Source organism: Gossypium raimondii, chromosome 12 (assembly GCF_025698545.1).
Source record: "Gossypium raimondii isolate GPD5lz chromosome 12, ASM2569854v1, whole genome shotgun sequence".
Lineage (NCBI taxonomy): Eukaryota > Viridiplantae > Streptophyta > Magnoliopsida > Malvales > Malvaceae > Gossypium > Gossypium raimondii.
In genome coordinates this window covers 49,401,859-49,424,348 of record NC_068576.1, presented here as the reverse complement: position 1 = coordinate 49,424,348, position 22,490 = coordinate 49,401,859, and the positions used below count along the sequence as shown (strand labels likewise).

Genomic DNA, 22,490 nt, shown 5'->3' with positions numbered 1-22,490 from the left:
GCACCGTATTCTCCGACAAAAAAACAACACCATTCTCGGTGTGGCAAACCTCACCATCGTAGTAAATAACAGCACTAATACGTTCACTCATATTTGAAACTCTAACCTTCTTAGCCTCTCTAAATTGTTTCTGCTGTGACTTATGCATTCTAAGAACATTTTCTGCCTAATTTATAGCCTCAGCCCAAACATGTTACTGTAGCAAAATCGCGTCCACGGGGCGCGATTTCACAAATTCTTCTCAGATAGCATCCTGGTATAAGCGATTTTATATTATTTGCTCAAAAACGTTAAAAAAATTTTATTTCTTACATGACCTACTGTAGCAAAAGCGCGCTGACGAGGCCGCAATTTCACAAATTCTTCTCAAATAGCATCCTGCTAGAAGCGATTTTATACTATTTGCTCAGAAACGTCAAAAAAATAATTATTTCTTCCGTGACCTACTGTAGCAAAAGCGCGTTCACGAGGGCACGATTTCACAAATTCTTCTCAAATATCATCCTGCTAGAAGCGATTTTATATTATTTTATCAGAAACATCAACTCGAAATTATTTCTTCTAGGACCCTAAAACCCTAAAAAGCCTGAACCTTAAACCCTAAAAGCCAAAAAAACCTAACGTGGGAAAAACTGTGAAATCGCGTCCACGTCAGCAACTCACGCTGACGTGGACGCGATGTCCTGGCGCGTGCACTGACATTGCGCTGACGTGGACGCGATTTCGCGGTTTTTGGACCATTCCGGTAAATAATAAAATAATGGGTCCATTTCGGTAATTTTTGAAAAAAATGGCTTTTATTGGTAAATTGCCCAATTGTGACGCTCCCTTTTTTAATTTTTATTCATAAATTATTTTTTTTATTTTTTTTATCTCTAATTTTTTAACTACAATATAAGTTAAGAGTGAATTTACAGAAGAATAACAGAATATCTGGTTACACTTTATTCAGGAAATTAAAAAGCATATTATTTTGGATATTGAAGACAAAGTGCAAGAAAGATCAAGCAGGGATGAATCTAATCCATTGAGATAAGCTAGGGATGCCATTATTAACAACAGTAAGCAAATAGTAACCAGGTGGTGCCACATTCGGCGACGGTGGAGCCTCCAAAACAGCACTCATCGAACCACCGCCGTCCCTTGTTGTGTGCCGGCACCTCAGTTTCAGCAACCTTTGATTCATTGAAATGGAATGCGTCGTGAACGGCGGCGCATAAACACTATATTCCACGTCTTTACTTGGCCTTCGTCCAAGCCAGAAATGAATAGTAAACGCTGTCCCATATGCAACACCAGATGAATGCCCCTCATACTCTATCGTTACATTCCCAGGTCTCAAATCATTGAATTGCCGGTCCATATAATCAGGGACAAAAGCTTGTAATCTTAGCTCCGTCGGGTAAGCAACGTTGCTGAAAGTGTATGTATTATAAGGGTTGCCGCCGGCAACCAAGACTCTCCCGTCCGGTAAAAGAAGAGCCGAGGAATGATACATTCGGGCAATCCTGGTGGCTTTCAGGACCGTAAATCTTTGTCCACGACTTTTCTTAGGATTGTAAAGGTACGGCCTGAGCGATGGGGTCGCTGCGTTTTGCCATCCTGCGCAACCACGTCTAGCGCCATTGATGATTAGTATATGACCTGTAGGAAGGATCAACATGTCATGCATGGTACGAGGTCCTGGCATGTTTTCCATTTTCCATATGTGATTGTTCCCTGTAATCACCATTCTCCCACAGGAGCTCAATGCAGGGAGGAATCTCCCTCTGGCTGCCGCTTCGTAAGCTCCCGAGGCCGCGCCGCCGCATACCATGACTTCGACTTTTTGGAACCTGTCTTGGTGATCCAATGGGAGAATAACTGATGATCCTGAGCTCGGATAGCTTCTGGAACCACCCCCTGGAATCCTCGGAAAGGTTTTGACCACACGGTTTCGTTGATAATTGAAAAGGATGGAGTCACGGTTGGCGAAGATGAAGAGGTTACCATCAGAAGAAAGATGAAGGAAAGGGTAGAGGTTGTTTCCGCCACCATCCTCGTCATGAGTGTCATGCAAAAAGGGAAGATTAAAAGATCTGTCCTTGGTATGTAATTTAGGTATAAATTCGTAACTATAAGCATTCCTTCCACCAACAACAATAACTCGATCATGTTGAGGCAATAATAGATTCGAAGCATACCATCGATTATCCGACAATGACCTCTTCGATTGCTGCCAATTGCATAGATGATCACGGCAAGGTCTGAAATATCGTATCCTTTGCGATCCTCGACCATGGCCACCAACTTGGAGAAGTGTGCCATTGCTGAGGAACGAACCCGAAGAGCACCATGGATCCGAGACAAACCTAAGCGGCCGCAAGTTATTACCATGAATGTAATATTCAACCGAATGAGCATAACACGCCCCATCTTTTAAATCGGCACGGGAACGAGTGCTGCATCTTCTCCCATTGTACCGTTCATGAAGCCGGTACTGAGAGGGGCCTGCTTCAGTTTGGTCGAAGATAATAACAGTATTTTCATGGGTTAACGCCATGTGCATGGCGACAACTCCCGTATTATTCCGTAACAGCTGCCATCTCTCTTGTCGGCCCACAGCACGGGCGAGCGTCTCGACTGCATCACTGACAATGAAATGCAGTAAAGCGAAGATTGCATGAATTGTAACAACGTAAAGCAAATGGTTCTTGTCACCCATGGTGTAGGACTTGGAGTTCGACTGTTGCGGTTCATGGAGTTAATATATAAAACTTCATTTTATAGGTTGGTTTTAGGTCTAGGGTAAATTCAAGACTCGAGGCGGCTGTTAATGACGCAGCTGCTAGTTTTGCTGAAGTTGGAACCGATGGGTCCTAAAATGGCGTGAAGTTAGTCGAAGCAATCTTGACGTGAGCTGAATGTGATATTCATGCAAAGCATCACACAACGTACCACTGAAGTGCACAATTCTTGGCTGACTACTCACTACATCTTGCAATATCTATATTCATCTGTATTTTCTTATGTGTAAAAAAATGACACATTAATATTTTCATTATTATACTCATGTTATTTATGGCAAAGCTAAAGAAAGCGACAGTAGCATGCCACTCCTAACTACATTCCTCCGACCGATGACATATTTTCGGACATGCGTATAAGAATATAATATTTCAAAAATCCTCCAAATACAAAAAAAAAATCTTTAAAAAAATGAATATGCACGTGTCAAACACATCCGCACATCCAAATAAAAGGCGAGAACCTATGGAACTTTTTTGACCAGGACAACCAGGTTAGAAAAGATCAGGCTGTCAACAAGTGGAACTGTTTCATTGTGCAGATTATGGCTTAAACTTTAAAGCTAATAAACAAATGTAAGGATTGCCAGTTATTAGTTAATAAATGGGGGCTGAAAATGCATTCTCACGGCATGAAAAACATTACAGATTACAGTTGGCATGTGGCACGGATGCTAATCCGACAATGAGACATGTCTGTTCCCAGGTGTTCTGTGCCTGATTACATTACAACAATATGATCTACTGAAATAGATAATGCTATATGACTAAGTTTTTTAGTTCGATGAAATCCACAACTATGTACAAAACTTTGGATACATATATGATGGGTGCCCAATCTCTCTAAAGAAAAGATCCAATGCGCATCCAATCATGGCCAACTATGAAGCCTTTTGCACAATAAACTTAAAGGACTTACTCTTGGAATGCTGGACGATAGAGAGAGCATAAGCAAGTCCAGGCAAAGCATATTATGCTTAATAGAGTCTTATTCTCGTATCGATGGTGCCTCGGCAGATGGGACACAACTGAAGGTCCTGTCCGCACTCACAACAGGTCTGCATGGAAATGAAATTTAGGAATCCTTCCATTCAACAAGGGATGTCAGATAATAATAAAATCCTTAGTTATGTTACCTGATGTCCACAACCAAAGGCCATATCCTTTGCATTGCAAATGCAAATAGGGCATAGCTGTCGGAAAAACATGCAAATACCTTTAGAGATTGATTTATGAGAATTGTGATTTTTAAGTCATTGAAAATAAGATAGATTACATGATTATCTGAAGCAGAACTTGCAGGAGGAGCGGTTTGGACTGGTGCTTCACGTCTAGCGGAAGAAGGTGCACTTGGATGAAAACCACTTGACCACGAAAGTTTCGAGTTGCTAAAAGATCCCGCACCATAAAGAGGAGGGGGAAGAGGAACCCTATCAATAGCCTTCCCCCTGGTATTACTGTTTAACCAATAACATAAAAGAAGTTGCACTTCAATGTTATCTTCCCATTAAGACTGGTTAAATGCCTTGTAAGCCTACTAAAACAATACTAATTATTACCCCAATATGTTGAGCTCCAGCGTTGCTTTGTACTGAGACGGAATTTCCATCAATGCTGAAAGAGCAAACTCTGCCTCTTTTCGGGACCTATCCATATTCTTCGACATTATTTCCGTAAAATTCACAAACTACAGGAAGCAGCTTTTCAAATTAGATGGCGAATATGAATAATATGGGTCACCTTACCAGCTTCAAGAAGCAAATATAAGAAAGAAAAAAGTCGACAAGCTACACTTGCCTGGAAATTATCAAAGGCACGGGCAGGAATGTTATCATCAAATTCTCTCATCATGTCCCATGGTCCATCTCCAACTCCGACTAAAATAATAGACAAGGGATACTCACTGCAAAGTAATCGGTATGTTAGGAAGTTGAACATAGAAGAAAACATCATTTGGGAACACAAGCGACCATATAGCACCTTGCTTTTACTATTGCTTCCACTGTTTTTGTTTCTTGTGGGCCTAGTTGGCCACGCTCTGTATCAACACTTCTAGTCACCTGCATCCATTACCAGATAGAAACCATCGACAAAGATTTCACTTAAAAACATGTTTTAGATAGAAAGCTCAAATTTCAGCAACAGAAGATCATTACCGGAGGAGTCTTGCAGTAACTAACGGGGTTAAAAGGATGAAAAACAAAATTGCCTACTGCTGTGGTCATTCTATACTAGGACTAGATTATAATGTGTAATTTATAATTATATGCAGTATACTAACCTATTAAGTACGAGCATAGGCATGCGGAACCCTTTTCCCAAACCAAGTATTTGTGTGTGTTTAAAGAGGATTTACCAAGCATTTGAAATTAAACAAATTATTGTACAACACAAAGCAGGTAAGTTACCTGCCCATCGGCTATTATCAGCAACACATGGTATTGCCCACCACTTTGCTCAACAATGGTGATGGCCATTTCAATTATAGGAGCAAATGACGTTGGACCTGTCAAAAAGAATAAATGCGGGTAGGTGTAGAGATGAAGGAAAATATCCCGAAAATAAGATAAGCACAGGACTGACAACGGAATGAATAAAATGAAGAAGTGAAATGAATTATAACCTGCAAGTTTCAGATTAGGGACTAATTCTCTGTATCGTCTCAACACTTCTTCAAATCCATTGCAAAAGGTCTCATCCGGATAGAAGCTGAATACTTCTTGATCATGTGTTGATGCTGCCAGATCAAAGAATCTCATATCATCTCAACTATGAAAAAGGTTAAATTAAGAGACCCAATGGAAAAATCTTACGAAATGAATACCATCTCCGAATCCAAAACAAGGAATTAAATTATCCTCATCAAAGGAAGACAATGTTTTTCCAATAATGGATATTGCCTGTTCATATGGATTTTGCTCATCTCCAATGTGGTGTAGACTTCTTCGGTGGAATGATCTTGCACCTATTTTAAAGCACATTAAAAGGTGTTGCACCATTATAAGAAAACCTTTAAATACATTGAGAGAATGTCGGACCTGTCCACTCATTGCTCTTAGTGAAATCAATGCCAACAATAAGATTCGAAGACTCCAGGCCAGCACGGGCCAGGGCATCAGTGACCTGTGGGAAAAGAGGACTTTAACAAACTTTGCTTACCAAATCTGTATGTATATTGGCTAGCCAAATAACATAACAATGCCAATTCCAATGTTGATATGAAATTTTAATCTTTTTGTAGTGTATATCTATATATCCTATAAATAACAAAAATAAGTGTCTCTAAGTGCATTCCTGCGAGGAACATGCTCAGCAATTCTCAAATTGACTGAAGATTTCTTGCATTTAAATCACCGGGAATTACAAATACAGTATACCTGCTCCAAGCTGTTGTAGTTATCATCTATCTTCGAAAATTTTCTCTCCAACCTCCTCTTCGACTCTGGGGCATAACCGCCGTAGCTGTGATATGGAGGGGCATAACGCTGCTCTGGAACATAGTCTTGGCCTGAGGGAGCATATGATGGCTGTGCATATCTATGAGAATCCCATGAATATGAATTAGAAGCTACAGATGAGGACTGTGATGTGGTCGATCGTTTTGATATTATGCCACCCATCAGCTCTATAATTGATATATATTCTGCAAGATTCAACATATGCGAACATGAATGCAGCAAAGAACCAAGTTAACTGTAAATAACAATAATGTATTTTCGCAGATATTAAACATAATTTTGAAACAAATAACAGGTTTAAACTCAGTTGATTATGTGCTATTATTAAGATTAAAACAATGGCCAGCTTTTTTGGAAAAGTGGTACCAGTTTCACATAGAAAGGCCCATTTCCATACCAAGTTGTGATCAGAAGTAGAAAGTAATCAACAATGAAAATAGCAGGAAAGGAAAAACCTATCAAGCTTCAATTCTGAGGCAAATGCAGTATCACTCAACGCCTATCCCATCTCCATCATCTATCTGCAAGGTTATCAAATTATATGCCATTAATTTGCCCCGTTTTCTTTGGAATTCAGTAATGCATTTATCCGGATAAACTTAAGTTAATTAATAGAAAGATCAACGCTTTTAACATTATAGAAGCAATCACATACTTAGTGCTTCAAAATGCAACAATCAGAAATGCTGCTAAACTATTAACACCAGATATTAAGCCACACCGAAGATTCCTTATTATACCTCCATGAGATTTTCAAGCTTATAATTTCGACATTATAAGGAAGCATACTCATAAAGAACCCAAACTGAACAGACACACTTCACACAAACATAAATCTTGTCATAATCCAGACCCAAAAGAAAGGGGGGGGGGGAATGAATTGCATTAAGAATCTAACTACGTTTAAAACAAGATCTCAGATGTATAAACAATCGTAGCTGAAAACACAGGAAGCAAATAAAAACCTTCAAATGTTCCAAACTCTACATCCATTGAACAAAATTCACCAAAACAAAAGAAAAGAAACCCAGATTCAAAGTGAGGAACAAAAGTTGTAAACTAAAAATATATTAAAAAAAAGTAAGGAAAAGGGTTAATTATTTGTTCACCTTTTAAGCAAAAGAGTGAAGTATTGGGTGAGTAAAGAGAAAAGAAAGAGAAGTGAGTGGAGGGAGAAGACCATGCGTTGTAAGCGGTAAAAGTAAAGAAATAGCGGCGAAGAAGATGGATTGGGTCGGCTTGGTTGGTTGGTTGGTTCTTGGAAGTTTCCTTTTGATGACTCTTTAGATATTTCCATTCAGTCTTACTTTCATATCTTTGTCTTATAACCGCTTTACCCACCGTTATTTTCAGTTACTGCAGTTATTTTTTCTTTTTGTGTTTTTTTACATTTCTTAATTTTAATTAAAATCATTTAGTTTAGATTAGGCTTAAATACTCAAAAAAATCTTTCTAAAATAATTAAAAAATTAATTGAGTTTTTCGTCAAAAAAATATAACCAATTGAGCTATTGAAATATTGTTATTTTTTTTGTCAAAATCTTAACGTATCGTCAAGTGTTATCATAATATGTGGCGTGGAAAATTTTTGATAATATAAAGGCTTAACATGACATTTGATGTAGAAAAATGTTGATGATGGAGTCGAGTAGAGTTTTTAGATTGTACAATGAAAATTAAGGACTTCATAAGTGTCTTATAAAATATAATAAAAGAGTGAGTATTTAGTACATTGAAGGTGAACATTTTTATTCCACGAGTTAAAAAGATTAACGTGTGTATCTTTATTTTAATATTTTACTATATCCTATGATACACTTGTCAATCCCTTAAACCTACTTGAGACACATGTCAAAATTTTCAAAATTATTTATGGAATAAGAAAATTGTACTACTAATGTACCAAATACTAACCAAAAAATGATTACTTATTTTTATTTTCTCTCATACTCTATCCTACATCATACATCAATCCATCCTTATTAACTTCTCTCGCATCACTTCTCTTTAATCAAAATTATTACTTATCATTTATCTTTAGTCACCAAACACTAATTTTATTGTTTTTAGATTACTTACTCGACACCCATATAATTTTGATCATCAATATATTCTAAGCTCCTATTAAAATCAAATCTAAACTTTTCAAATAACAAAAATTTTCTATAATTTATTTTTGGTTTTATAATCTTTATAACTTTTAATATTATATATATATTTGATAAATAATTCAAATTTAAGTATTAAAAAAAATAAATGAATGTTTATAATAATTTTTTTTTATAAATGTGAAGGGAGAAATAAGTAACTTAAGTTTTATAAGAAATAAATATAAGGCTTAAAAGAAGTAAAAAAACGACGTCGTTAGTGGCGTGCATGAAGGGGGTTAAGAATTGGATAGTTGGATTTTCGGATAATGATCCTCCAGGAACCCAACCCAGAAAGGATAAAGCAAAAATTCAACTGATAAATTGACCCTTTTTTTTTTAAGAGAAAAATCTCGAAACAACCATAACAATGGCTTCTTTGGCTTTTCCTTCTCTCAATTCTTTAACCATTTCGCGCCTTCATAGCCAGAAAGCTCCTTCTTTGAACTCTTCAATTCCAACTCCAAGTATATTAACCTTCAAACATCCAACTATCACTCTGCATCGTTTTGTATGCTTCTCTTACAGCCAGTCAATTTAATGGGTTTTCGGTTCATTCAAATTTGTTTTATTGTTTTCTCCTTTGGTTTCTTTTTTTTTTTTAAATTCTTGTTTTCTTGTGAATTTAGCAATGTGGGGTTATTCGAATGCAAGCTGGTGAAGAAGATTTTGAGTTGAAACAAATGAGAGATATGGCTGCTGCGAAGAAGAGATGGGATGCTATGGTATATTTTCTTTATTCCTCAGCTTTAAGTTTTCGTTTCTTTTTTCTTTAATCTGATTTTTTTCCCTTGAATCCTCACTGCCATATTTGATAAAGTACCCCCCCTGTACATGTCTAATGAGGATGATTCTCATGACAATGCTAAATCTAGTAAATTGAACTTTAATGTGGGGGCTTCTTGCTTTATTAGCAGTAAGTTTTAGCTGCATTGTGTTTACAGATTAGGGAAGGAAAAGTAAAGATGCTTACACCTAGAGAGGCAGGTTATGCAATTCAACTTTCAAACAAGCCTCTACTCGATGTTCGCCCGTCTAGTGAGCGCGAGAAGGTAGTTAATCACTTCTCTTTTAACTTTAATCTCGCATACATGATTGTTACAACTAGTCTCTTAGCTCCCTTGTCTTCTGGATTGAAGCTACTCTAGTCTTATTATTCATTGTATCATAGATTATGGTTATGTTTTCAATCCGTGTTTCTTTTGAAATGCCATGTTTAAAGCATTACATAGGCATATTTCTTTAAGGTATTGATTATTGTTGGGAAACTGGTAAGTAATTGGAATCTAAAAACAACAATTCTTGTTTTTTTCATTTCATCCCTTTCTTATTTAGGGAATTGTATGTTGCGTGGTATCTCCAAGGTTGGTGTCACTTTATTTGTGATTGGAACATATTCATGTTTTCTTACACTGTTTTGAAGGCATGGGTTAAGGGCTCCACCTGGGTACCGATCTTTGAAGTTGATAATAAATTTGACGTTGGAACCCTTTCCAGAAAAGCCACCAATTTTGTGATGGGTATCTGTCGATTCTTTTCTATCATCCGACTTCTAGGAAGATCATATTAATGGTTTACCTAGTGTAGGATTACTTGATAAAACCAATTTGATCCACTGTGGGGACATATATTAAAACTGTTTTATGTTTTCTATAGGGGGTTGGTGGAGTGGGGTGCCTACATTGTCTTATGACAGGTGCGTTATAAGTTGCCTTTGCTTCTCTATTTTGCGTATGTGGCTCTGCACACATATGTGCTTGTCCATGTCCATTCTCACATTTCATGTATATAAAATAAATTTTGTACTTATTCTTTAACTGCTTTCTTTGACAGTCAGTTCTTGTCAAAAGTTGAGGAGAAATTCCCAAAAGATGCAGAGCTTATCGTTACATGCCAGAAAGGATTGAGGTGATTTTTTTTTTCTTTTAAGTGACAGAGGAGAGTGTTTGCACTTTAGGATTGATTTTGTTTCATTTAATGGATTACTTTTCCTTTTAATTTGATCTCAGCTGAAAATGTTATGTATTTAGACCTTAAAATGCTGAAGCATCTTTTTAGGCGAAGCATTTGGACCCAATTTAGGGATGCAGCTATCATTATAATGTTTGCTCTTGATCTTTTAAGGGCAGTATATGTTATTTTCAATCTTTATGCAATAATTCTCTCAAAAGAATGAACTTGAGATTATGAATGCTTTGGAAAGCTTTAGATGATAGTTTTGAACAATCAGTTTCATTACTAATATAACAAAAAGTGCTCGGAATGCAAATGTTCTTCTTAATCAGAGCTGGAGTTATTAGTCTGCGTCATGTCTTGACCTCTCCAGTTTGTGAGCTCAGTGAAATAAAAAAGAAAAAGAAGATGGAGCAAAATAGATGGAATTTGATAATATATATTGTTGTTATGCAATGTAGGCACATGGGTCAATTAGATAAATGATAACTACATTTTAAGTTCTCATTTCAGATTAATGGTCTGTCTACCCTAACTTTGTACGCTATACTTTATTCTTTTCCGGAGTTGAAATTCATTTCCATGGATTTATTTAGAAATTCACTGCTTGGTCACCATGACTGAAGGCGAAAATATATACATCTTTGAGTACCTTTTAGCTGCTAAACGTGGCATCAATTCTTTAGCTTCACTGGACTGCACTTTTTTGCCAGATCTCTAGCGGCTTGTGAGCTACTGTGTAATGCTGGCTACAAAAATCTTTTCTGGGTTCAAGGGGGTCTAGAGGCTGCTGAAGAAGAGGTACTGCTTGACAGAATTTCCTTTTAGTTTTTATTCTCATTTTCCTGCTGCCTAATTACTTGTGTTCGATTGTACATGAAGAAGTTCAATTAATTTGGCAAATCTCAACTTATTTTCTTCAGGATCTTGCCAGAGAAGGTACTCAGCCTTTGAGGTTTGCAGGAATTGGTGGGCTTTCAGAGTTTCTCGGGTACATGATATATCTCTCCCTTCTCTCCAAAATAAATATGGCAAATTGACCTGCCGGGACCTTGTTCCAAAGACTGGTTTAAGGATATTAAAACCTATGCTACTCGGACCGACGATTTTATATGGACGATCGTACCCTCATACCTATATTTGGATATGCATTAAACCTGGGTAGAAACACAGGTATTTGAATAAAATGAAGAGTTAGATTAAAACCATTTTATTATAGCTCAAGTTTTTAATACGGAAATAGGTCCTATTTATTTGATTGTAGGGTGTAAAAGAATTTGAAGAAGAAGAAAAAGAAGTAGAAGAAAAATCTCATCTAAAATGTGATCTTGAGTAGCAAGTGCAGTTTGAACTTTGAAATTGAAAACCAGAGACTATGTAACTTGTAGTTATCATGTAGACTAGCCATTTTATCTAATTCCATTTTAACTTTCAGTTGGACGGATCAGCAGAGAGCTCAAGCTGCCAGAGAAGGCTGGGGTTACCGATTACTCTACTCGATTCGCCTGGTAAATATTCACTTCATCTTTTCCAGCAAAACGAGCTCAAGTGTAGTAGTTACTTGCTAACATAATCCAGTGTTGATTTTGTCGTCAGGTTGGAGTTTTTGTGGTTGCCGATGCCTTGTTCATTGGTGCACAGCAAGTGGGTCGTTATCTTCAGGATATACGGTCTCACTAAAGTTATATTGATCTTCTTGAAGGCATTCGATTAAAAGTTAAACCATCTGAAAGATGGCAGTTGAATTTGTGATCATCTATAAGAGACTGAAGATGTTTTGAGGATCCCAATTTTGAAAGCCACAGTAGTTAGCAGAGTTTCATGGTGTTGCCTGTTTCTTAGGTGCAAATCCTTGTGATTACATATGTACTCAATCACATTGGCATTGGATACATATAATGGTATCAATTGAAAGCCATTCCGTTCACTTAAAATCTAGTTTTCAGATGCTACAAGTAGAGAAATTTAATGCATTAGGGCAAGGAAAATAACATGCATAGATTTGCAAGCACATGTAACTTAGAATACTTACTGTAACAGACGAGGCTTTGCACTAGAAAGAACATCTATTCGCTACAGCGATTAGAGGAGATTTTTTCCGTATGGTAAGGCCGCCGGTTTCGGTCATGTCTAAATCCTTCTCTTTTGCTCCACCAGGCAATGACCAATCAAACTTGTGCACAAGATTTGCTAAGAGAAGCTCATTTATTGCGATTGCAAACAAGATTCCCGGACAAATCCTCCTTCCAGAGCCGAATGGAATCAGCTCGAAATGTTGTCCTTTGAAATCTATGGAATTATCCAAGAACCTGTCTGGAAGAAACTCTTCCGGATTCTCCCATGACGCAAGGTCTCTTCCGATTGCCCAAGCATTGATGATAACTTGAGTTCCTTGGATAATGTCATAGCCCTTGAGCTTGACGTCTTTTGTAGATATTGTTGGAAGCAGCAAGGGAATCGGAGGATGTAAACGAAGAGTCTCTTTGATCACTGCTTTTAGGTAGCGCATGTTATCGAGATCATCCACTGATATGCTTGAATTTTCAGCAGAAACATTCCTGACCTCGTTTTGAAGTTTCTTCATTATCTTGGGGTGCCTTAAGAGTTCTGTCATTGCCCACTCCAGGACCACGTATGTCGTATCGGTACCGGCTGCAAAGGTATCCTGGAAAGATATCCACTTCAGCAGAAGTTCTGGAACTGTAGTGTGTGTATATATATAATTCTCTTTACAGTGAAAGCAACAGTATAAGCAGATACGTTATGCTAACATATATGAAAAATTAACTTGTTAGTTCTTACCAAGATAAGAGCCTTAAGGCTGATTTTTTCTAAAGGGAAGCCAACTGTGTTTTCCCTCTGAATCTCCAGCAAAATATCCACAAAGTCTTTTTGATATTCACCTTGGATCCCTGCATGATCATTTAAGTGTCTGTCATGCCGATTCATATGTTCTTCGAGCACTCCATCCAGAAATTCATCTAACTCCTTCGCCACTTTCTCGGCTTTACCATGGAGTCCATTAACATGGCTTAACCATGCAAGCCATGGAAGATAATCCCCAACATCCGGAGTACCCAACAACTCCGTAAACTCATTCAAAAGCTTACCAAACTTGTTGGTATCTTCACTGTATTTTCTTCCTAAAGCGATTCTGCAGATGACGTTGTTAGTGGTTGCGGAAAAGAGTTCGCTTAGATTCACCGGGGAACACAAAGAGCTAGACTTTTCGATCTTCTCCACTGCTAGAGCCGTTTCTTCTTCTCGCACACCTCGATAAGATTTATCCCTTCTGTTACTCAAAAGATTTACTACGCATATACTTTTCATTTGCCTCCAATACTCACCGTAAGGTGCCGACGCCACGTCTTTGTAGTCATAAAGAAGCTTTTGAAAGAGGCTGCGTTTCGGTCTGTTTACGAATGTCAAGTCATGAGTTTTCTTGATCTCAGAGGCAGCATCAGCGGAGGAGACGACGAGTATGGGGAAATTGCCGAAGCGTAGCGACATGAGAGGACCGAACCGTTGAGCTAAGGACTTGAGTGAGCGATGAGGGTAGCGTCCGATGTTGTGGAGGTTTCCGATGATTGGGAGTTTCGGCGGCGACGGTGGCAATAAGAGGTTTCTTTTGTTAGTGGTACGAATGAAGACGACCACGAAGATGGCCAACAAGGAGAAGAACAGGGGACATGAAATGAAAAAGATTTCATATTGTTCTAAAAGTTGCAGAAAACTGGAGATATCCCTTACCATATTCCACAAATTGCTGTATGAAAGATGAAAGAGATGGGCGTGTGCAATTCTGGGATCAGCGCGCATGAATTTAAATAATTTTTAAAAAAAAGAAAAAAAGTCAGCATTACGGTCCCTACGATATTGTTTATTTTGTTAGAAAACACTTGTGGTTCTCTTTCCTTTGTTGTTTATCTCAGCTAATGCGGAACACACACATTTCTGTTGTCAATAATCTGATGTATTGTTACTCAAAAAAAAAAAAAAAGTCGGTTGCCTATGGATGTTTATTTGTAAGGATAATATCCCATGTTTTTCTCAATTATTAGTGAATAATAATATTTTTTTTTGAATTTTAAGTTTAGGGTTTAGGATTTGAGTTTAGGTTTAAACAAAGTTTATTTATTTATAAGTTCTCTATTTCTTTTATTTCACCAATGAGGTATTATATTGTTGTTTGGTTACTGATAATGCATCAAATATTCAAACCTATTTATAAGTCTTTTAATATGTTTTAGCTTAATTAATAAATTTGTCCTTAAATTATACCCAAATTCTCAAATTAGTACCTAAGGTGTCGAAGTTATCCCTAAGTTGTCTATTTTGTCTCGGTTTACTCAAAAAACGTATTAACCATTAAAAACATGACATGAGACACATTCTTATTAGATGCTATATATACACTTTTCAGGTAAGATGAGGCAAAAAAAAATCATTTAAGTAGGGCTAAGCAATAAATGCCGAGAAATAGAAATCTAATCTGCACTAAGGTGTTTGGATAATTTTTAGAATATAAGTTAAAAAATTGCAGTTACCCGAACCGAACCCAGTTTTAAGATGTAAAAATAAATATTTTATATTTAAAACAAATAAAATAAACTAAAATCCTATAAAAATAATTTTAAAAATATAATATAAGAGTTGTTTATTTTTATTACTTAAAATTTTATTTCTTTTAGAAACATTAATCAAAAAACTCTGGAACTTTTATAGAGTACTTTATAAAATATTGTCCAAACCCTTCAACAAAACTTATTTTGTCAAAATAAACCCCAAAGGCCAAAACCTAAAAGCAGTATGAAAAAATTGATAATTGAACTAACCCTTCCCCTAGTTTAGGGACCATTTCTCAGAAAAATTATAGTTGATGCACAATATTAATGGAACTGGAGAAGAAGGAAAGGGGCTTGAGTAAAAGAATTAAGGTCAATTCACCCATTCTAGGATCGAAAGTCGAACAAGTAGAAAGACTCCAGATGAATGCTTAATATATTAGGGTTTTGTGCGGAAAGGAATCCTCTTACTAAGTGATATCTTAGGTTATTTATAGTAGATGTGAGTGCTCAATGGAGGTTCCAAGCCCAACCAAGTTTAAATTGAGGTAGGGATATAATAGTCACTCAGTTGAGAGACAAGTTATAAAGTAACTATATTTTGATACCATCCGTAGATTATCTCCATGAGTGGTAAAGTAGCCGGGTGAAGAGTGCAATTTATTGGTTGGGTGACTCGGGAATATATGATGTCTTACGATACTTTTAAAGTCATGCCCACCCCTTTAATAATGCGTTTTACTAATAATATTTCTATTTATAATTTGACTCGTTCAAATTTCACTTATAATTTAATGGATAGTATGTCCATTAAGTTGATAATCCAAAAATGAATAACCTATATTCTAGTGGTGCAATTGTGAATTAAAGCATCGGGATTCGCAATTATTGATCACTAACTAGCAAATCGACATTTTAGACTCAACACCAATCACAAAATAGGAGAGACGTTTTCGCATTAATCAGTCATTCGTCTCCAATTTTATATATTTTCTATTTTCTGGTTTCAAACGCATCCACCAAAACCCTTTAGAAAGCCCACGGTCCGCACAGCCCCACAACAATCTGCTTTCAATTCTTTTCCCCAAACCATAATTCAACCCAGTAAAAAACCACGCTAGCTGTAACATTTATAAATTGGGTTTGGAAGAGGAAGGAAAAAACCATTCATTCTTGGGCTTGGAAGAGATCTGTTGATTAAGGGACTTGATTGGCAATTAAGAGATGGTAAGGACTTTTTTGTTGCTGATGGTAATATCTATCACAAGGAGCTGATTCCTAGTTCCGATACAAGTCAGCTTTTAATTGAATCGGATAAAAAAATTTCAAGTCGACGAGTTCTATTTTATCATCTTTACTTGATTTAAAATTTTTTTCGAATCAAGTTTATTGGAATAAAATTCGAGTCGAGTCAAATTGTTCAAGATAATTTAAAATATTAAACATGTCAAATTAAAATCTTGTTACAGTATAACTAATTACATGTTAGAGCACATAAATTTGAAACCATATATATTTAAAAAAATTTCAAAGCAAAATAATAATAATAATAATAATAATAATAATAATATATTCTAGTATGATAAACTTGAATCATTAATTAACTTATTTATGTCTCAAAATATTACTTTAGAAATATTTAAGTTTTAAAATTATTTTAAAATTTTTTGAAATTTTATTGAAAGAGAGACCAATTTATTTATTTTCAAAATTAACAGAGATTAAAGGGATATTTACACCAATCTTTTATTGAATTATTTAAATTGTAAAATTCAACTTAACTCGAATTAATTCAAATAACTTGATTCAATTAATTTAAATATAAATTTTATTTTATTTATTTCAAATAAAATCGCCCCACTCAATGTGATGGCAACCTCACATTTGTGCTGGAATTATGAAGAAAGGTATTAATATATTTGACAGAAAACGATAGATTGATATGAATTCATGATCTCAAAACTATACTTTTTATTATTATTATTATCTAAGTTATCTCAATTCTTAACACAGTTAAAAAAATCATTAATTAATTATATCGTGCCACGTCAATACTGGGATATAGAGGGACAATAGGGAGAGAATTTTTAATATTAATATAATTATTAATATTAATATAAAATCATAAAATAAGACTTTAGCACCCAGTGTAACAAAGTTAATGAAATTCAAAAATAATTATAAAATTAAATATTTACTAAGATGGTGTTTGATAAATTAAAAATAAATAAATATTGAAAATTTAAGTATTAAAAATTAAAGTATGTTATAAAATTTGTTTGGACATTACTTAAAATTAATTACACAATATAATTAATTTTTTGGTAAATATAGATTTTAAATTATATAAATAATATATTTTACATTTTATCTTTAATTTTAAACATTTCACCTTATTCTAAACAAAAGTCAAATTTCAAATGTAAAATTTTTACGAGGATAATATAATATTAAAATAAATAAAATAAAATTTAGGGATAAAGACCAAAATTATACATGAACTATAGTTTAATGCAATTGTTTACATGAACTTTGATTTTGTGTAATTTTATACATGAAATTTTGATTTGATCCAATTCTTATAAATTATTAACACAATCATTGATATAACATCATTTTATGTTTATATGTTGCATACATAAATAATTATATTTATCTAATATAAAATAAATTGATGTATTTGTTTCTTTAAATGTGTATAATTATCAAAATTAAAGTTTGGAGTATACATTTGAACCACAATTAGAGTTTCACAGTATAATTGCACAGATTAAAGTTCATGTACACAATTGCACATTAAATCAAAGTTCATATATAATTTTGAGATTTATCCTAAAATTTAAGTGATAAGTAGCTCTTATCTACTTATCATATTCCACTTTTTTATAGAAAAATTCTATCGGATTGTTTTATCTTGAATTACCAAACATGTGTAAAAATTAAATCATTGAAAATATTGGATCAAATTTTTTCAACGGTTTATCAAATAAGACCTAAGTTAACGATAAGAGTAATTAAAATATTTAGTTACATAAGCATCCATATTTTTTTCTCATTTTATACTTATATTGTAAATATTTGTTGATTTTTATAATTAAAATATTTAATTTCGAAAATTTGAGTGACTAAATTGAAAAAAATTAATAGTTGGGTAACCAAAATAGAATGAACCGGATAATTGAGTGACTATTTTTGTACTTTAATCTTAAATTAATTTTAATATTATAGTAACAAATAGGTTGAAACTAGAAATTTAGAATTTTAGGCATTGGGATAAATAAGTACCATTTGACAATTTTATATCATGTTATCATTAATTGGATAGTTGAGTGACTAAAATATAACAAATTAATAATTGGGTGACCAAAATAGAACAAACTGAATAGTTGAATGACTATTTTGTACTTTACTCTTAAGTTAATTAATTAATAATAACAAATCTGTTGAAATTATAAATTTAGAATTTTAGGCAATGGGATAAACAAGTACCATTTGACAATTTTATATTATTTTATCATTAACCGGATAGTTGAGTGACTAAAATTATAAAATATTTAATGAGTGACTAAAATTTAATATTTAATATTTCAAAAATCACCCTAAATATTTTATCCTCTCAACTTTTGAAATTAAATATTTTAGTCACTCTTGCGATTAACTTAGTAATGAAAGTCTAATGTGAAATTTTTATTGGTCTAATAAAAATTTAACCCTTCAATATTACATGTTCTATCAACTTGATCTTAAATCTAAAATATTCAACAAATTCAACCCTCAATGTTTACAATATTTTTCATTTTAGTCCGATTATAAAAAATATAAAAAGTAAATACAAAATATAAAAAAAGTAAAAAGTAAATATGATTTTCTTTTTAGATTTTTTATTCAAAATCACTTTAACAATATCTTCCACATTGTTCTTTCATTCAATTAACCAAGTTGGAAATATCAAACACCATGACCTTGATTCGCAATCTTTCTCTAATGCTTGAGTTAGAAATGATAAAAACACGAGGACACTAAAACTTGAAACTGGTGCTATCTTTGTAGCAAAGAGTAAGGCCATTAGAGTTGGTGTCATCTAGAGGTGTTCATGGGTCGGGCCCAACCAAAATCTGATGCCCGTTTGTTAGGCCCGAGCCCAACCCAACCCACCCGTATTAAAAAATTTTATATTATTTTTATATGATTTTTAAATATATAATACGTTAAAAATACTAAAAACATGTAACACCCCTATACCCGATTCGATCCGAGGAACTTGATATAGGAATATTACATTTGGTGCCAAAGTGATTTTGGCTAATCACTAATATATTTGAACATTTAAAATAAATAAAAAATTAAGTTTTCATAAATTATATTTTTGTCCCTAATACTTGGAACACACTTGATATTCTTAAGTACATGCCTTTCTATTCAAAATTTTGAAACATACTCTCTTGGCACTTGGAGATGTGATGAGATGGATACTCACAACCTCAATTACAACTCTTCAAAATCACTGTACCTAATCTGTGCACGGAAAATAAAACCGTATGCTGAGTAAAACTCAGTGGTATTTCTATAATCCGAATATTTAAAGACATGATAATATAATAAGCACAATTAAATTATAATGGCATATTAATGTCTAGTATCATGACTATCATTTTTTTATTAAACAATATCCTATTCGCACAATTGCTATATAAATGGTTATTCACATATCAAACCATATTTATTCGTACAATGACATTAGTCATGCAATACTCAATTCATGAATACATTATATACCATACTCAATTTTCATCACTTGCTATATAATAGCTTTACATAATTTGTTCACATATCATTTAAACAATGACACTAGGGGTGAGCATTCGATCGAATCGAATCGAATCAAATCGAAAATTTTTGAGTTAATCGAGTTTTCGAATCTCATTTTATCATCCTAACTTTATTTGAAGCTTTCTCGAATCGAGTCGAGTGAGATGGAATTCGAATCGAATCGAATCGAATATATTTGTTCGAGTTAAATTTTAAAAAATAATTTTGGGTCCTTGTAACCATTGTCACCTATCGTAATAAAATTTGTCCACCTTAATCAAATTTTTTATTAACTTTCATCACTTCATAATTTATTTATTAATTTTTTTATATACTGGTTAGCTTCTTTGCTTGCTTAGTTGTTTCAATTATCTTCAGATTCTTGTCACTATGTATTTTAGAATTAAAAAATATATTAAATGTAAAAATATGATTTTTTTAATAAAAGTTATTTTAAAAATAAAATGTGAAATTGATACCAATATAAAATTTTAACACGAATATTTTATGGCATAATTAATAATTCAATTTTAATATAAATATTCAATATGACTAAACAATTCAATAATATAAATAATATAAAATGTGAAATTTAATTTAATAATATAAATAGTAGATATAAATAAAATTATTACTATTTATGTTTATTGATTTTTTGGATAATTTTGATTTTTTATTTGAGAGTAAAGAGTGAGAAGTAAAAGTTTAGGGGAAAAATAAAAAGTTTTGGGGAATAAAAGTTTGAGTGAAAGTAAATAGGGGGAGTAAAATTTTGGAGGGAAAATATTAAAAAAAATTGGAGGGGGGAGGGTTTGGGATAGATAGGAGGTGAGATGGGAAGAGAATAAAAGTTTTAGGGGAAAAGTGGGAGGGAGTAGAAATTTTGGGGGAAAATAAAAGGTTTTGAGGGTTTTTGAGAGTAAAATTTTGAGAAAAAATAAATGGGAGAGTAAAATTTTGGTGGGAAATGAATTTTGGGTAGATTGGGGGGTTGGAAGGGGAGGGGAGTAAAAGTTTTGGGGGGAAAGTGGGAATGAGTAAAAGTTTTGAGGGAAAAGTAAAAAGGTTTGAGAGTTTGGGGTAAAAATGTAAAATATTATAGTTTGATATTCGAATTATTCGAATTATTCGAGTTATTCGAATTCGAAAACTCAATTCGATTCGAACTCGAAATTCGAAAAAAAATTTGAGTTGATTCGAATAACTCGAGTAACTCGAATAACTCGATTCGTTTAACTCGAAATTCGAATTTTTTTTCGATTTTTTCGAATCGAATCGAATTTTGCTCACCCCTAAATGACACTATCCATTCCATATTCAATTCATGAGTATTTAATTCATGTATTTCATGTATTTACAACATATTTCACATTCTATTTTCAATTCACTATATCAATTTCATTTTTCATACCATACCATTTAAATATCAATTATAAAACTTTATTATATGTTGACCCCTATTAACACGACTCGGACTCTAACGGATACACGGATCCAATCAAAACACACTAGTTTGGTACCTAGTGCCTCATCAGATAATTCGAAGTAATAATTTGACACCCAGTGTTTCATCGGCTAAACCGAAGTAAATTGGCACCCAGTGCCTCATCGAATTAATCCGAAGTAATAAATTGACACCTAGTGTCTCATCGACTCAAAGTCGAAGAAATCCCTAAACTCTTCCAATCCTATGGCATGCTATCTATATCCGACTCAGCCCGATGCAGTTAATAGGATTCCAATTCACTTTTCAAATACAATCAATATTCATTTCAATTCAAATAATCAATATATTCAATATATATATATACCAATTCAATCAATATAAATTCAATAAGTTCATCACATATTAAATCAATCCATTTCAATTGCAAAACACAATAATTCTCACCTCAACACTTACCATATACATTAAATTAAAAATACAACAATTAATAACTAGTTTCGAATTTTAGAAATACAAACAGAAAATTCTGAGCTATTTGACGTCGACTTTATCTTTTCCCTTTTTAGTCGATGATTCCAATACGACATTAGCTACGAAATTAAAACAATTAAAATTCATCAATACAACACAATTTAATTTCATATTTAATATTTCAATTTTTACTCAAATATTGCCTAAATTTCAATTTAGGCCTTAAACCGAGACTAACTTTTATTCTTCACATTTAGTTCTTTATTTTCATGCAAATTCCACTTTAGACTAAATTCAACTCCCTATTTTCACATAAATCCCTAAATTTTGAAATTTTTACATTTTAGTCCCTATTACTTAAAACTTATAATTTATTCCACAATTTAACCCTTTCTCAATTCTAACTTAAAATCTATCAATTTAATTCCTAATACTCAAATTATTCAACATAGACAACATCTAAAAATCCAATAATTTCTAAAATTTCGGCATAGGTTAAGTAGTATTTAATACTAGGATTTCAGAAACATAAAAATTACAAGAAAGGGGACTAAATTGACTAACCAATTGAGCTTTGAACCCTTGAAACCCTAATTTTTCTCCTTTTTTTCTCTTTTTCATTCTTTCTTTTTCCCCTGTTTCGTTCTATTCTCTGTTTCTTTTTCAATTAATCCTTTTATTTGTTTTGTTTTAATTATAATAATATAATAATATATATTTACTTAATTAATAAGCAATACATATTTCATTATTAAATACATATGTTTATTATTACACATGTATTTACCAACACCATCCACTTGTCAATTTATGGCTTAATTGCTTATTTAGTCCATTCACTTTTCCTCTAATCT

At 33.6% G+C, this 22,490-nt stretch overlaps 4 protein-coding genes across 8 annotated transcripts; 1 reads left to right on the top strand and 3 right to left on the bottom strand.

The window, feature by feature from the left end:
- Positions 1 to 896: 896 nt before the first annotated feature.
- Positions 897 to 3,230, bottom strand: LOC105764754 (aldehyde oxidase GLOX). The gene has a single exon (XM_012583497.2). The coding sequence runs from the start codon at positions 2,702 to 2,704 to the stop codon at positions 1,004 to 1,006; it is 1,701 nt and encodes a 566-aa protein (XP_012438951.1). The 5' UTR covers positions 2,705 to 3,230; the 3' UTR covers positions 897 to 1,003.
- Positions 3,231 to 3,376: 146 nt separating this feature from the next.
- On the bottom strand, positions 3,377 to 7,515 carry LOC105764756 (E3 ubiquitin-protein ligase RGLG2). 4 transcript variants are annotated; one of them, XM_012583501.2, is made up of 13 exons: positions 7,354 to 7,515; positions 6,700 to 6,765; positions 6,164 to 6,429; positions 5,825 to 5,909; positions 5,611 to 5,751; positions 5,410 to 5,523; positions 5,195 to 5,292; positions 4,767 to 4,846; positions 4,584 to 4,689; positions 4,346 to 4,473; positions 4,063 to 4,243; positions 3,923 to 3,979; positions 3,377 to 3,844 (listed from the first exon to the last, which is right to left on the bottom strand). In XM_012583501.2, exons 3-13 carry the CDS (start codon positions 6,404 to 6,406, stop codon positions 3,764 to 3,766), a joined length of 1,314 nt encoding a protein of 437 aa, XP_012438955.1. In that variant the 5' UTR covers positions 6,407 to 6,429; positions 6,700 to 6,765; positions 7,354 to 7,515; the 3' UTR covers positions 3,377 to 3,763. The 4 variants fall into 4 exon arrangements, with proteins under 4 accessions (XP_012438955.1, XP_012438957.1, XP_012438953.1 ...); XM_012583503.2 differs by lacking the exon at positions 7,354 to 7,515 and adding an exon at positions 7,210 to 7,313; XM_012583499.2 differs by having other exon boundaries at positions 6,164 to 6,765.
- Positions 7,516 to 8,667: 1,152 nt separating this feature from the next.
- LOC105764753 (rhodanese-like domain-containing protein 11, chloroplastic) lies at positions 8,668 to 12,278 on the top strand. The gene is made up of 10 exons (XM_012583494.2): positions 8,668 to 8,902; positions 9,021 to 9,116; positions 9,336 to 9,443; positions 9,815 to 9,911; positions 10,048 to 10,087; positions 10,225 to 10,299; positions 11,058 to 11,145; positions 11,268 to 11,335; positions 11,780 to 11,852; positions 11,941 to 12,278. Exons 1-10 carry the CDS (start codon positions 8,762 to 8,764, stop codon positions 12,022 to 12,024), a joined length of 870 nt encoding a protein of 289 aa, XP_012438948.1. The 5' UTR covers positions 8,668 to 8,761; the 3' UTR covers positions 12,025 to 12,278.
- LOC105764752 (cytochrome P450 736A117) lies at positions 12,244 to 14,245 on the bottom strand. Of its 2 annotated transcripts, XM_052625161.1 has the most exons (3): positions 13,147 to 14,245; positions 12,377 to 13,009; positions 12,244 to 12,293 (listed from the first exon to the last, which is right to left on the bottom strand). In XM_052625161.1, exons 1-2 carry the CDS (start codon positions 14,161 to 14,163, stop codon positions 12,398 to 12,400), a joined length of 1,629 nt encoding a protein of 542 aa, XP_052481121.1. In that variant the 5' UTR covers positions 14,164 to 14,245; the 3' UTR covers positions 12,244 to 12,293; positions 12,377 to 12,397. The 2 variants fall into 2 exon arrangements, with proteins under 2 accessions (XP_052481121.1, XP_012438946.1); XM_012583492.2 differs by having other exon boundaries at positions 12,244 to 13,009; positions 13,147 to 14,242.
- Between the last annotated feature and the right edge of the window lie 8,245 nt (positions 14,246 to 22,490).

Excerpts from the sequence above, each read along its gene's own strand:
- LOC105764756 (XM_012583499.2), bottom strand. The coding sequence starts at position 6,445 with ATGTTGAATCTTGCAGAATATATATCAATTATAGAGCTGATGGGTGGC. Across the intron at positions 5,752-5,824 it reads TAAGAGCAATGAGTGGACAG|GTGCAAGATCATTCCACCGA; the intron begins GTCCGACATTCT and ends GCTTTAAAATAG. Across the intron at positions 5,293-5,409 it reads CCCTAATCTGAAACTTGCAG|GTCCAACGTCATTTGCTCCT; the intron begins GTTATAATTCAT and ends TCTTTTTGACAG.
- LOC105764754 (XM_012583497.2), bottom strand. The coding sequence starts at position 2,704 with ATGGGTGACAAGAACCATTTGCTTTACGTTGTTACAATTCATGCAATC.
- LOC105764752 (XM_052625161.1), bottom strand. The coding sequence starts at position 14,163 with ATGCGCGCTGATCCCAGAATTGCACACGCCCATCTCTTTCATCTTTCA. Across the intron at positions 13,010-13,146 it reads GCCTTAAGGCTCTTATCTTG|GATACCTTTGCAGCCGGTAC; the intron begins GTAAGAACTAAC and ends ATATCTTTCCAG.
- LOC105764753 (XM_012583494.2), top strand. The coding sequence starts at position 8,762 with ATGGCTTCTTTGGCTTTTCCTTCTCTCAATTCTTTAACCATTTCGCGC. Across the intron at positions 10,088-10,224 it reads CCTACATTGTCTTATGACAG|TCAGTTCTTGTCAAAAGTTG; the intron begins GTGCGTTATAAG and ends TTTCTTTGACAG. Across the intron at positions 11,853-11,940 it reads TACTCTACTCGATTCGCCTG|GTTGGAGTTTTTGTGGTTGC; the intron begins GTAAATATTCAC and ends TTTTGTCGTCAG.